The sequence below is a fragment of the Lissotriton vulgaris genome, chromosome 2_1 (genome assembly GCF_964263255.1).
Source record: "Lissotriton vulgaris chromosome 2_1, aLisVul1.2, whole genome shotgun sequence".
In the NCBI taxonomy this organism is placed as follows: domain Eukaryota; kingdom Metazoa; phylum Chordata; class Amphibia; order Caudata; family Salamandridae; genus Lissotriton; species Lissotriton vulgaris.
This window is the reverse complement of record NC_141687.1, coordinates 1,212,435,168-1,212,449,202: the sequence shown is the minus strand read 5'-3', so window position 1 is coordinate 1,212,449,202 and position 14,035 is coordinate 1,212,435,168. Positions and strand designations below refer to the sequence as shown.

The window sequence follows — 14,035 nt, the reverse complement described above, 5'->3', positions numbered from 1 at the left end:
GACATGTCACCTATTGTACCATACCAGGTGATAGTTTTCACTGATAATCTCTGTTTGAGGAACAGGTGACAGATTATACATAGCTGTGGTTCTTTGTTCAAGAAGAGGCACAATACCCTCTCTGAATACTGTAAAAAAGGAGGGTGCGCAAGATGTGCCAATCGGATGTATGACGGTACAACGCGTACCGTCACAACGCATCCCTTTACACTGCATCCCTTACAACGCAAGTCGTTACCACGACTTGCGTGGGGGGCGGGGATTTCGAATAGTATAATTTACTATTCTAACACCAGTCCCCGTGGACCCTAGAGAAGGTGTTGGGATAGTAAATTTACTATTTTTAATCCTTTAGCGCCCTCCAGCGCAAGTCGTGGTAACGACTTGCGTTGTAACGGGCGCGTGGTAAAGGTACCGCGTGGTAAAAACTTCGTGGTAGAGGATGTTTACCGTGCCAATCTGAGTGCTAAGCGCACAAGTGCGTACTGACTATGAACTCAGTTACATTTGTCTGCCATCATTCATTACTCCATTCAGTGCTTTCATATCCATAGTTAACATGCCTCATTGGTCATTATGCCAATTACGCCACAAATGAATGAAGTGAAGTAGTGTGGCTCACTGGTTAGAGGCGGCAGACCCGAGAGCAGAGGACGGCCCGGGACCAGGGTTCGATTCCCGGCGCGGCAGGTTTCTGGACCAGGGTCAGCGGACTCGATAATTCTCTCGCCTCGGTGCCCACTATGATCAGCGAACACACTCGGCAACTCTGGGCATTAGCTTGCCTCATCTTCACTAACGGCCCCACCAGACCGCCGGGGATGCCTGGTCTCACCCTGGAGATACCCATTAAGGGACCATCTCTCAGGGAAGCCAGGAAGGGTTTCGCAGCGGTCGAAGCGCCTTGGGACCCTCCGGGTAAGTAGTGCGCTATATAAATGCCTATACATACATACATACATACATATACATACATATACATACATACACATACATACATACAATCTTGTCCTGGCCTTAGTTCATATGAATGGACAGGGTGTGGTAATGTGTTTTGTATGTTTTTTTCTTTAAATGGGACTGTATATGTATTAGATGTCCTAACCCAAATCACATGGCGAATTCTATGTATTGCCCGACAGTTAAAGTAATATGCAAAATATGCGGGGGGGGAAAGTCACTTCGCAAAGTGTTGCAAGTCTGTTGGACAGAAGGAAAAACTAAATTAATTGAATATAGAAGAAAAGGAAATGGTTCTACAAATTATCAATGACGTAAATTATGATTCTGACGTTGTGATTATCCGTCAGATATTGTGGGGGTTAACATTCTTGATAGCATACCTGGTGTGAAGTTCTTTTAGGACGATGTACTAATTTTTAACAACACCATTGAAGATCATTTATCCACGATTAGAAAAGTGTTGAACATTTTCAGTGACAAGGGTGTTACACTCAAGATTGGGAAATGCAGATGTTATTGTCCAGAGATCTCTTATTTAGGTCACAATATATCTAAAAATGGTGTCGTGCCTAAAGATGATTCCGTTAGAACCATATATGATTTACCTTCTGTTACCAAAAAGTTCAAGCATTTCTGGTGATGACTGGATTCTATACTAGAATTTACCTAACTTTGCCAGTCACGCATCTGCCTTTTGCACACTACTGATAATAGGGTGTCCCATTCCATTGGAGTAAGGAGTGCAATAAGAGTTTCTCGACCTCAAATCATGTCTCACCTCCATGCAATGTTTAAAAAGTTTAATTCCTGGTCAACCGTGCTTTTAATATCACGGATGTGAGTGAGAAAGGTTTATGGGCAACTTTAAAATACTTGCAGCAAGGGGTGGAAGTTACTCTTCCCTTTGCTTCCAGATGTCTGAAATGTGCTGGCATGAATTATTCAACTATTGAGAAGGAGATTTGGTTGTATATTGGGTAATAAAGAATTATTATGGAGAGGCAGTAGATGTGTCCCCCCACAAGAAATAAGAAACCGTTTGGTCCCAGGAGCATGCTTTGAGACAATGGGGTTCAGCTGAATTTAAGGGAGAATGAAAGGTCTTTGAAGGAGAGAGGCAGTGTTTATAAAACGTGTGCATTATATCACCCAGAATCCAACAGAATGGTGGAGATATTTGATAGCACTCTCAAGGAGATAATACAAATGGCAAAGTACCAAGGAGTTGGGTGGATAGACATGGTGGTGAGTAGAGTGGAAGGGTATAGACAGGGCTTTAAGTGGGCTTGGTCTCACCGGGTCTGAGCACCGGCAGTTTTTTTAAGGAGGCCTCGAAACGGGGCTCTATTGTGCTCTGTTTTGTGCCCTGGCACAGGAGGTCCATTTTTTCGAGCGTTATGGGGGAAGGAAAATCCTTCAAAGAGAGTCATTTTCTCTATAGATTTCTCTTCCCTTTAACAACTAAGGAGCAACAACATTGTCATGGTGTAACCAGGGCTTTTTGTGGAAGCTTCTTCAATATTATGTACAAGCGACAGTTGCTGCTTATTTATCTTATACAACTAACAACCATTGACAAAGCCAATAGTCCTGACTTCCTGTAAGTATGATGTTACTTGTTGTATCATACATCTGAATGCAATGACAGAAACAACAAAATACCAGTCAGGCAGCAGACTATGCTAAGCACAAACATTTAGCTCATATGTTTTAAGCCACGCCCTAAATACATTTGCCATGCCCTCTTTAGAGACCCCTCCCAGTTTTTTCATCCCACTTAAAGCCCTGGGTATAGATTTACTCCTCATTCCACTACTGGGGTAAGCCCATTTGAACTTTGTAAGACACGAAAACCATGTACTAAAATAAAACCCACCTTGGATAATGCTTATAGTCATGATGATTTTTGTTGGGAAGATCTGGTGAACAAGGGAATGGTAATGGAGAGATTTGCACAAGAGAAAAGGAAAATGAGATATGACCAACGCAAGCCTGGGAAGGACCAGTGCTTAATGTATGTTTATAAAGCTGTTTCTTTTTTTTGTTGGGGGGATATGTGATAGAGTACTTTTGTATGTTTTCTCCTTTAAATTGAATTGTTTATGTTTGAGATCTAAGTATTCCTCTGTTCTGTGTCGACATGTTACATGTTGAGATTCAAAGCGAAGCTGTGAAGTTTTTTCTGAGTGGAGATCTTACTGCTGAGTTGGTTTGGAGTTTCTCCTTTTAAATAAAGAAATTTGATTTTTCTCCACATGTAATTGTCATCTGCGATTCCTTAGAGAACACGTCACACGGGGCTTATGCCGGTTTATCTGTTAAAATGCCTAGATGCAGCTCACTGTTTAAGTAACCCTCACCCATGTTTCTGGTTCTTCCACTGCAGGTGTTTGTTGGATAGCCGGGTGACACGGGTGGCCTGGTTGAACCGCAGCACTATCCTGTACACTGGCAATGACAAGTGGACCATGGATCCAAGGGTGGTCCTTTTGGCAAACACCAAGTCCCAGTACAGCATTACAATCCAGGATGTGGATGTGTATGATGAGGGACCCTACACCTGCTCTGTGCAAACGGACAATCAGCCTAAGACATCACGTGTACACCTTATCGTGCAAGGTAAGGCAGTGTCCAATATTGAAAATTCTTTCCTGTTTTCACCATGAAATACTTTGATATAATGAAAGATAGATTCTGACTTTACCAAAGTTTGTTCCGAGTTGGGTGTATAAAAAAAAATCTTTACATTTTGTACAGGTTGCAAGGTTTATCAACTTTCCAAAATATAATCTAGAATCTAGAATTTCCTTTTGAGGCAGTTTTTTATTTAAAAATCTCGCACGAGTATTCACACACCCATATATATTTTTTTTGTGTGTGCGTTTTTGGATTTGTTTCCACAAACCTTATTTTTGCCCCTGGTTTCACTGAATATTATGTTTTTACAATTGTGCATGCTTCCCAAAGTTTGATAAGATTATGAAGATAACAGAAAACATTTTCAAATATTGCAGAGAAAATTCTTTGCGATTTTGAACACTCCAAATCTATATCAGTCGTAAAGCAATCAGACGTCTGTCCATAAACATTTGTGCTTTACCAGACGCGAATATAATGCTGCATAGTTGTAGATTTAAGACCTGAGGAGATTCTACCGTCTTCCTTTGCTCATGGCAATGAATATAGCCCACAATTTTGTACTAGCCTTTGTCAATGTCAATGTCAAGGTGGCACTAAATAACAAACACCTTTATAAGAAATCACTAGTATGGAAACAAAGTTCCATTGTGCCACAATTCCAATTGTAAAGGGCAAGAAACTTAAACTTAATTTTGAATAATTTTCTGCAAATGTAAAAATTTGAATAGAAACACTGGTAATGTGTGCCTCAGAGAGTGTGATGTTTAGGTGACTGGTATACCCTGCTGTATCAGGTTTCGTTTCAGAATGTTAATATTGGTACATGCTTGCGACAATCAAGTGCCACATTTGAGCAACTTTGTCTTTCTCCCCTATATCTGAAGTTGAACTTCATTTTTATGCTAATACTTTTTCAATAAATGTCTTTCTAGGTGATTAAAGCCAAAAATTTGTTTTTCTGTAATCATGTTGTGCTATGGAGAAATTGTCCTCTGGTCTTGCATTACAGCTGTAAATTTTATCTCAATTCACAAGTTTCAAAGAAATGTTAATTATGTTGCATATGATACGATGTTGAGTGAGAAGAATAAGGAGGACTAATTTTCTGAGATCCTTCCTTTGACTATTTATCCAAAAGATCAATAGTCCCTTATTGAATTGTCACAGACCATCATGTGTTCACAATAAATCAGGGTGCTGGACCCTGTCACCAGGCTAGTGATAGATTTGGATAAGTCTTGGATCCAGTTGAAGCCAGATCAATTGGCAAGTATTGGAGATGTTGGATTTCGTCAGACGAATCTTTTTTAACATGATGTGGGCAATGACTTTGTAAGCAATACCTTTGTGACATTCTAGCACAGGGATGCCAGTGTTCCTTCAAGAGGGGATGAGCCATTCCAGAATGTCAGCACAGTCAGCTGGAAACATCTCACCATGACCTTGACCAAAGAGGCTTTACAGGTTCAAGGAGGTAGGCGCAGGGATTTACATTTAGGAGAAGATGGTTTTATTGTGTATGTGATTGACGACCCCTGGCAAACACAATTCGTAGAACAGCCAAGGAAGCCCAATACATGAAGCAGGGGCCTTAACCTATAGTCCCATTCTTCCAAACTTTGATCAAATGTATTTAATATCAAAACAGCTACTAAATGCTATTCGGGGGAGCCATTGCAGAAAGACTGAGATAGCAAACACTCACTGTCCAAGAGTGTGAGAGGTCTTCATTTAGGTAAAAATGTGTCTGGAGATCATACGAAATGCTGTTTGGCAGATAGTTCAGCTGTTCCAGGACAAGTTCCATATTAATAAGAAATTCATTCTAAACTAGATACGACTTTGAAGTGGCATCCAGTGAAGGTCAAAGAAGACAGATGTGATACGTCAGATGCAAAAACTCCAGTCAGGAATTGAACTGCATAAAGTAAAACTAGTAGTGAAAGATAGGCATGTCCACTGACCAATCATGGGAGATTTGATGTCAGGACAAGTGAAAGAAAGCAGTGGGCCTGGCACTTCCTTTAATATGGATTCCATCTGTAATGTTATAGAACAAGAACACTCTAGCCTGATTTAAAAAATAACCTTTTTATTGAGTTTGCAACATGTAAACAAAACATCTTCAATAACCCCTGTTGCACCTACCTTCATGGAAATCAAATCTCTCTCCCTCCTCCTGCCCAACCAACCCGCCACCATCTGGCAAGCACCTCTGTATACTCCCCTCCAGTCCAGATCAGGTTGACACATCCATGCCCTTGCACCTCTGCCATGGTTTTCAGACCTTCTCCCATTTTTTGGGGCGCCCCGTCTTGCATAAACCTGTTTCTCTGCCATCACACATCAATCCATGTCCTCTGATCAGGTTTGAAAGTCTGGTGCATCATGCACCTCCAAACTCCTGGCAATATTCCTCTTAGCTGCTGCCAGTCTCACATTAGCAGCAGTTTGGTGTACTGCACACATTGGGTATCACTCTCCTGACAATATTTTCCACTTGTGCTCATGTTGCACAATTGAGGCCCTGTCTAACTGCAACCCAGTAGGGCTGTATTCTCTCACAAGATCACAAGGTGTGCAGGAAATCCTCCACCCCCAACTCTAGCTTGATTGACACAAACGTCCCCAGTCAAAGAAGTAAAGGAGCAGTGCCCAGCAATGAAACTTTGAGAAATCATTTTCAGACAGGAAAAGAACGGCGCTGAGAAGAAAAATATGTGTTGAACAAGATTAAGAGAAAAAGGTTTTCAATTATATAAAACACATTGGGCCTCATTATGATGCCAGTGGGACCAGGGTCTGACTGTCATCGTAGCAGAGGTTACGAAAGGATGGGGCCTTGCTAGGGGCCTCCAAACGCAGTTTCCGACAACCTTCCAATGGCGGTCGGACCACCATTGAAAGGCTGTCTGAAACCTGCATCGGAATCCCTATGGCGGTGCCTGAGCAGGCACCACTCCGTTGTAGGGGATTACATTCTGCCTGCTGCCCCAACTGGCTCCTTGATCCCGTCAGGTAAGCAGCTGTTGGGCCATCTGCCCGCTGCCTTATCCTCCGCATCATAATGCGGCAGCCGGACTGAATGTAAAGATGTCAGTCAGATCGCAATCAACAGGCCGTTGTTTGCAATCTGACCTACAACATAATCAGCCCCATAATGTTTATAGCTGTCAGACCTCCCATTCCTTGGCGTGGCTTCACCTGTATTTTGATTCTGTCCTCCTGTTTTTGATTGTATGTTGGACTTTGTACTTGCCTGACCCAACCCTTCCCTTTTACTTCATGTAAGGCACCCCTACAGTAGGCCCTAGGTAGCCTCAGGGGCCAGGTGCCGCTTATTTAAAAGGAGGGACATGTGTTTTTATGTTTTCCATATCCTGGTAGTGAAAATCCACTAAATTTTCTTGTCACTACAGCAAGACCTATCCCCACTACAGCAAGGCCTATCCCTTCCATAGCATTGAAACTGCCCTGTCGCGTTTTACACAGGTATCTTCCAATTGGGAGCTGTTAGAAAATTGGAGTTTGGTGTCTCTGGACTCACAATTTAAAAACACATCTTTTAGTGAAATCGGTTTTTAAATTGCAGGTCTGCAAATGTCATTTCTAGAACGTTGTGATTTTCCTACTTTAACCATTCGGTGCCTCTGCGTTTCCTTAGAATACACGTCTAGGTTGGATGACAGTTGGGCTTTATGAATTCACTCTAGACAGTCCCGCGCAACCAAATAACTGGAGCTGTTGTTTTCTAAGCTCTATAACTGCATTTAATATTGAAGGATTCAAATCTTGACTTGTGTATGTTGTTTTTTTGTCATTCCAGTCTTGTTTTACTCAGTTAACCATTCACTATTTTTGTAAACTGGTGTTAAATACTTTTATGGTGTTTTCACCTTGTTACTGTGTGTGTACAAATACTTTACACATTGCCTCTTTAGTTTAACCTGGCTGCTCTGTGCCAAGCTACCCGAGGGGGAGCACAGTTAAACTTAGTGTGGACTACAATTACCATGATTAGAATGTGGGTCCCTACTTGGACTGGGCGAAAACCACTACCAACTGGAGACCCCATTTCTAACAATAACAATGGAAACTAAACATAGAGAAAATACAGCGTGGATTAAAGCCAATAAGCCTTTTTTCAAATAATCATCGTATGGGGAAGGAAGGAACACAGACATAGAAGCGGAATTGAAAGTAGCTTGAAAAAATGTAAACAATAACCATTGAAACATCAAAAACCATGAAGACCAAACATTAGACTGACAATAAATAGTAGTACAAAATAATACGAAAAAGACGGTAGCGATATTGGCTCCGTTTGAAATGTATAAAAGAATGAATGTTCCAAAGCATGATGACAGAATCTTTAGGCTTAACATATTTAGATCTACTGCGCTATTGTAACACTTTATTTCATCAGTCTTGAGACAAAGCTCCCCCAGTACATCCCTCTGACACAACTAACAGCGATCACGCCTTCCTTCGTCCTTATCTTTGCAGGATTGTCCCCGAACCTGTCTGACCCCAACAACTTGTCTTCAAAGCTGCCATCTTCTGAATCCCATCAACCTGACAATGAGCATTTGATTCACTTTCTGTCCGCATTGTCCCTGTCTGCGTCCCTGAATGGCGAGGCGCTGAAGCCTTCAGCAGGATGCTATATTAATTGGAGGATAGAAAGGGAGGGACTTGTCTGTCAGATGAACCTTTTATGTTCCATCAACGGGACGTTTGATGAGAGGGAGAGGATCCCTGCCTCTATTAGAAGCTGTAAGACACTCCGTCTTCCCAGCAGATATCGGCTTTTGTCCAGTGTATAGATTAATTTTTCAGAGTTAGTATTAGTTCAGGTTAGATAAAGATAATGAAAGTTTTCTAATCCTCTTAAAGAAGATTTATCTGCACGAGTAGAAAGCTCTGTGAATACAATATGGCATGTATAAAAGCCTGCGCCTAATCTGTCCTTTCATTCCCTCGGCTGACGCTCATCGATTGTGCAAGGTGCAGAGCTGAGCGGTGCCTGGTCTTTCCCGCCTTCCCAATACTGAAGAGCAGGGCCGGCCTTAGGCATGTGCAAGCTGTGCACCTGCACAGGGCCACCAAACCCCCGGGGCCACCACACCAATATATATACTTAATATATTTATCCTCTGAGGATGGATACATATTTATGTGGCGGCCCCTGGCAGGGATTTGGCAGCCTCCGGCTCAGTTCCACTTCTAAACACCCTGATCCCCCCCTCTTTACTGGCTTCCTCGCTCTGCCCCACCTGGACCCCCTCTTCCGGGGCCCCCTACCTACGCTCCCTGTCCAGGGCCACCATCACCCTAGAGCCGCCCCTGTGAAGAGGGAGCGGCCGCCCATGGATTTCCCGTCTTTGTGTTGGGGGGTCGGTCAGAGTGTGGGACTCCTCCAGCTGCTAACCCACCCCTGGTTTCTGCGTCTTAATAATAGCCCCAGGGGGTGCTAAAACATGTTGCCCTCCATGTTGGGAACGGTGATGGGGTTAAAAAACAAGCAATGTGCCTAGTGGTTAAAGAAATGTGCCTGGTGTTTTGGGTTCAGGTTACGAGGAGTTGAAAATGCCTTGTTTGATCTGGTGCAAATACGTGAATGTTTGCGGTTGTGCCAATAAACCTTAGATTTTTTGCAGTGTTGCTGTAGTGCGTGCTCCCTCTTGCACACCTGAAGGCATGATGTCTTCCAGTGGTAGAGAGAGAGAAATGTGTATTCATATTTAGAAGGCTGCATATACATTCCAGGCCGCAGTGGCTCTGAAGGAGGGATGCTTCGAATACTGCAAAGGTGGGTACCAGCCCTTTTTTGGGTAATAGCAAGTATAACTGATTGAAATGGGGAATATCAAAGTTTTTCCAGATGGAAGACATAAGGATGAAGCAATTGTGCCATGTAAGGAGTCTGGAGAGGCTGCCGCACTGAGGGTTTTTCAGTGGCCTTCTTGTCATTAGCAATCTACTTGTGGTTTCACCATTACTCCGTGATGAGGGTCTCCAATTGCTCCTGTGTGGATTCCAAACAGCGGCTTGGTGGTCGTTTCATTGTCTCTAAAGCCATCTATTGCTCCTAGGTGGACTCCATTCAGTGGTTTCCACAAGGTATAACAGTACCTCCAGAGGTTTATCTTCTATACCTCTTGAAGGACACAATACATTGATCTACTGGTGGATTAACTCTTTCGACACTATGGACGGAACCGTTCCATCACGCCCCTCGGGTGGACTGTGCTCATGACGGAACGGTTCCGTCACGGCCCGCTCGCCGCACGTACGCGGCGCTGCTTTCGCGCCTGCGCGGCGTGTTTCATTAAGCGGGCGGGGCCATGACGGAACCGTTCCGTCACAAGCACAGCTCACCTGCGAGCCGCGACGGAACGGTTCTGTCACCCGCGCAGGTGAGCCGCGCCCCCCCCGCGACCGTTAGCGCTGCGGCGGTATAGCCGCAGCAGCAAATATGTTATTAGTATTATGGAAAGGGCTTCATATTACTCCTGAGTGTATTCTCTTTAGTGGGTCATCAGTGGTCTAACTGTGCCCCCAGTAGTTAGGTTCCTATCGCTCCTAAATGGACTCCAAATAGCTTTTTTAGTGGGGGTTTATTAACACCTCCATGGTTAGGGCCTCCTAGTGCTCCTTGGAGGTTTTGATGACATGGATTACTGGAGGTCTAACTTTTGAGACAGAAATTGAGCTCCTATTGGTGAAGAACACCATCATTTGATTTACTGGTGGGTTAACAATGTAACCAGAGGTTGGACTTTGACCTTAAATCCTAGGGGGCATCTTCCCCTGCCCTGCCTGCTATGCAAACCTTGGATCTCACTCCATGAAGACTTATGATTGTCAAAGCCATCAGCATTCAGCACACCAGCAAAGACCCGGGCTTTCCTAATATGTGACACTGATGACCTCAATTAACAATGGTTTGAATAAGGTATCTAGAAAGCTTTTCCCCGGACCTTGCTCTTGCATGACGCTTCATGCGTAGTAGTAGTAGTAGTAGAGTACATTTATTGAGGGTATATTTCACACTTAGGTCTCATAGCGCTTCACCAAACATAGGAAACTAGAGAGGGTAAAACAGAAATTGAAATAGCCATGTTTTCAGATCTTTCCGAATTTTTTTGTGGTCAATTTCCTGGTGGAGCCATAGCGGCAATGAGTTCAATAGCTCGGGTGCGGTTTTGGAAAAGGACCTATCCCCATATTTTACTGTACGAACCTTGGGGATCATTAAAAGATGTTTCTCAGACGAGCGGAGGGGGGGCCCTGACTGATATTTATTCAGTTTCTTTGTGAGATAGACCGGTCCCTTGTTGTTCAAGGTTTTGTGTATCAAGCAACATAGTTTATAAGAGACTCTCTTTTTTATAGGTAGCCAGTGGAGGGTCTTCAGGTTAGGAGCAGATGGTGATCGGGAGGGAAGATTCAGGACCAGTCCAGCCGCAGTGTTTTGCAGCACTTGTAGTTTCAACAGGAATCTTTCGTTTATGGATGCAAACAGCACATTACCATTATCCAGTGGATGGATGATTAGACCCTGCACTAGGGTCAGCCGAGAGCAGAGGGGAATCCATTTAAAGATTTTCCTAAGGGAGCGCATTAATCCATAGCTGGTACGGACCAGGAGTTAATGTGGTCCATCATGGAGAGTTTATTGTTCATGATAACTCCCAGATTTCGAACTGTATTTTTGGGCGGAGGACATGGTCCCAGTGAGGAAGGCTACCAATCCAGGGTCCATATGTGTTGTGCGTCTCCAAAGAGTATAATTTCTGTCTTGCTCGCGCTAAGGAGCAAGTGATTTGTTGACATCCATTCATTTACTGATGACATGCACAGTTTAAATCTGCTTTGTGTATTAGTAGGATCTGGATCAACGGTGATCAACAATTGATTGTCGTCGGCGTAAGAGACTGTATCTAAGCCATAGTCTGATAATTTTGGCCAGGGGCGACACATAAAGGTCAACATTGTAGGACTTAAAATAGATCCCTGGAGAATGCCATTATCAATGAGTTGGCTTTTGGAGCAGAAACCCCCTATTTGTACCTTGGTGGATCGGTCTGTCAAGTAGCTCCTAAGCCATTGCAGAGCCGGGCCCTCAACACCATACTCCCATAGACGCTCCAAGAGGATGACATGAGAGATAGTGTCGAAAACCGCCAGCAGGTCGAGCAGTAAGTGGATAGCCGACTGTCTAGAATCAAGGGAAAGCCTGATGTTATCAATGATTTCAACCAGAGCCATCTCTGTACTGTGGTAAGACCGGAAGCCTGATTGGGATGAGTCCAGCAGATTGTTGCGTTCTAGATATGTTGATAAATGATGGTTTACTGCCACTTCCATTACTTTGCCAAACAGGGGTTGGAGAGAGATTGGTCTGTACTTGTCGTGTTGTTTGGCGTCAGCTGAAGGTTTTTTTAGAATCGGTCTGACAATAGCTTTCTTCCAGTGTGCAGGCACAGTTGATTCTGAAAGTGAGAGATTCAAGATATATGTTAGGTTGGAGATGAGTGCTGGGCCTATTTTGGATAGAACCTGTGCGGATGCGGGTCTGTTGGCAAACCATGATTTCATCCTACTAAGTAGGACAGAGGTGTCTTCTTCTGTTAAATTCCTAAATTCTTTGAATGAGTGGGTGTTCCGAGGGAAGGTTTTATCTTGTCTATACAGCGTGTTGGTGACTTGAGAAAAAAATGTGTGGATATCGTTTATTTTATTTACAAAGAAGGTTGAAAGTGAGTCTGTCCGTTCCTGTGAAGCGGTATGTGCTGGTGTGCCAGAGGGGGGGGGGGGGGGGGGAATTCCTTCACGATTTTGTATAATTCCTTGTGGGAATTGGAAGCTTGATTGATTCAGACTCCAAGGTAGCATTTTTTAGCTGTAGCTATGTCAGTCATATATTGTTGGTGTAGGGTTTTGTATTGATGCCTATCATTTATGTTTTTAGTGCGTGTCCATTTGCGTTCGACCTTTCTGACAGCTACCTTAATGTTTTTTAAGTTAGGAGTGAACCAGGGGGATAGTTTTTTGGGGCAGTTAATTTTCTTCTTCGGGCAATAGAGTCTAAGGAAGTGACAATGGCCGTCTCAAATGTTATCGCTGCCTCATTTACGTTAGTCATTTCAGAGGGGGGATGGGGACAAAGGTAGTCAAGATTGTTTCAAGGTTTCTCTTGTTCCATGGCCGGCTTAGCTTCGGTTCTTTCTTTGGGCCTAGTTGAGGTATTAATTGGACCATTTGAAAGCTTATTAGGTGGTGGTCTGGCCATAGGATGGGAAGAGTTTGATTAATCTTTATATAATGTGAGTTGGTAAATAGCAGATCTAACGTATGACCGGCGGTGTGGGTAGGGCTATTATCAATTGTTTAGGTATTCCAAGGCTGTGGTGATGTCATTTTTGGTAGTGCATTGGATGGATTCCTTGTGTATAATGGCAATCCCTTTAACCAGACTTGTTGATGTGCCATTGTGGTTGACCTTGTGTTGTTTGCATATTGCAGTGGTGATGTTGGATGCAGAAGTGGGGTTGAACTAAGTCTCAGTGAGGAAAAATTTGTCGGATGTGAGACGTGAGATGAAGGCCCAAATCTCAGTGGTGTGTTTGCATAGTGAGCATGTATTGAAAAGGGCACCTGAGAGTTGATGTTTTTGTTCAGGCAGTGTCTTTTGGTGCATTCGAGGTGGGGCTGGTCAGTGGCCTGGTGTGTGCGCTGTGGCAGATGAAGTGGCACTGAGTGCAGGTTAAAGCTCATATTGTGGAGCATGGGTTGGGCAGTCGCAGTGTTTGTTGTTGGATCTGGGGCCAAGGTTGTAGAGCTCAGCGATGGTGTATCTTCAGGGGCAGGAGGGCCAGGAGTCGTGGTGCTGGGCATGATCCAGGTGTGGCTAGGTGCAGACAGAATTGCTTTTGTCATGTCTGCTGCACAATTGCACTGCGGGCTGCATTAAGTAGGGGCTGGTTTAAGCAGGGCTTCTGTTGATGGGAAGAACGGTGAACAGGAAAACCCGAAGGCAAAAAACCCAGGCAACATCAGTGTCACTTGATCAGGCTGGATTAAGCAGGAACTGGAGACTACAGGCAAGTGGCAGGCTAGGTGTCCAGGTACTTACTGATGCAGTTACGCTACTGCCTGTTTTATTAGGTCCTGGGGTAGGCAGACCTTTCTGTTTGCAGAAAGAATGGTGAGCGGGAAAATCTGGGCAGGAAAACCCAGGCAGCAGCGGTCTCACTGGATCAGGCTAGAACAGGCAGGAACTGGAGGCCACAAGCAAGTGGCAGGTTATGTGTCCAGGTGCCTACTGATGTGGTTGCTCTGTGGCCTGCATTAAGTGTGTCCTGCAGTGGGCAGGGCTTTCTGTTGGTGGGTAGAACGACGAGTGGGAAAACTCAGTCAGCGGCGG

General features: G+C 44.0%; 1 protein-coding gene across 2 annotated transcripts in view; it reads left to right on the top strand.

The window, feature by feature from the left end:
• LOC147732399 (opioid-binding protein/cell adhesion molecule-like) overlaps positions 1 to 14,035 on the top strand; it is a 2,769,197-nt gene that overhangs the window by 2,111,644 nt on the left and 643,518 nt on the right. For both annotated transcript variants that reach the window (XM_086956934.1, XM_086956933.1), the window contains one exon: positions 3,350 to 3,582. In XM_086956934.1, coding sequence (XP_086813060.1) covers positions 3,350 to 3,582 — 233 coding nt within the window. The remainder of the gene's footprint in view (positions 1 to 3,349; positions 3,583 to 14,035) is intronic.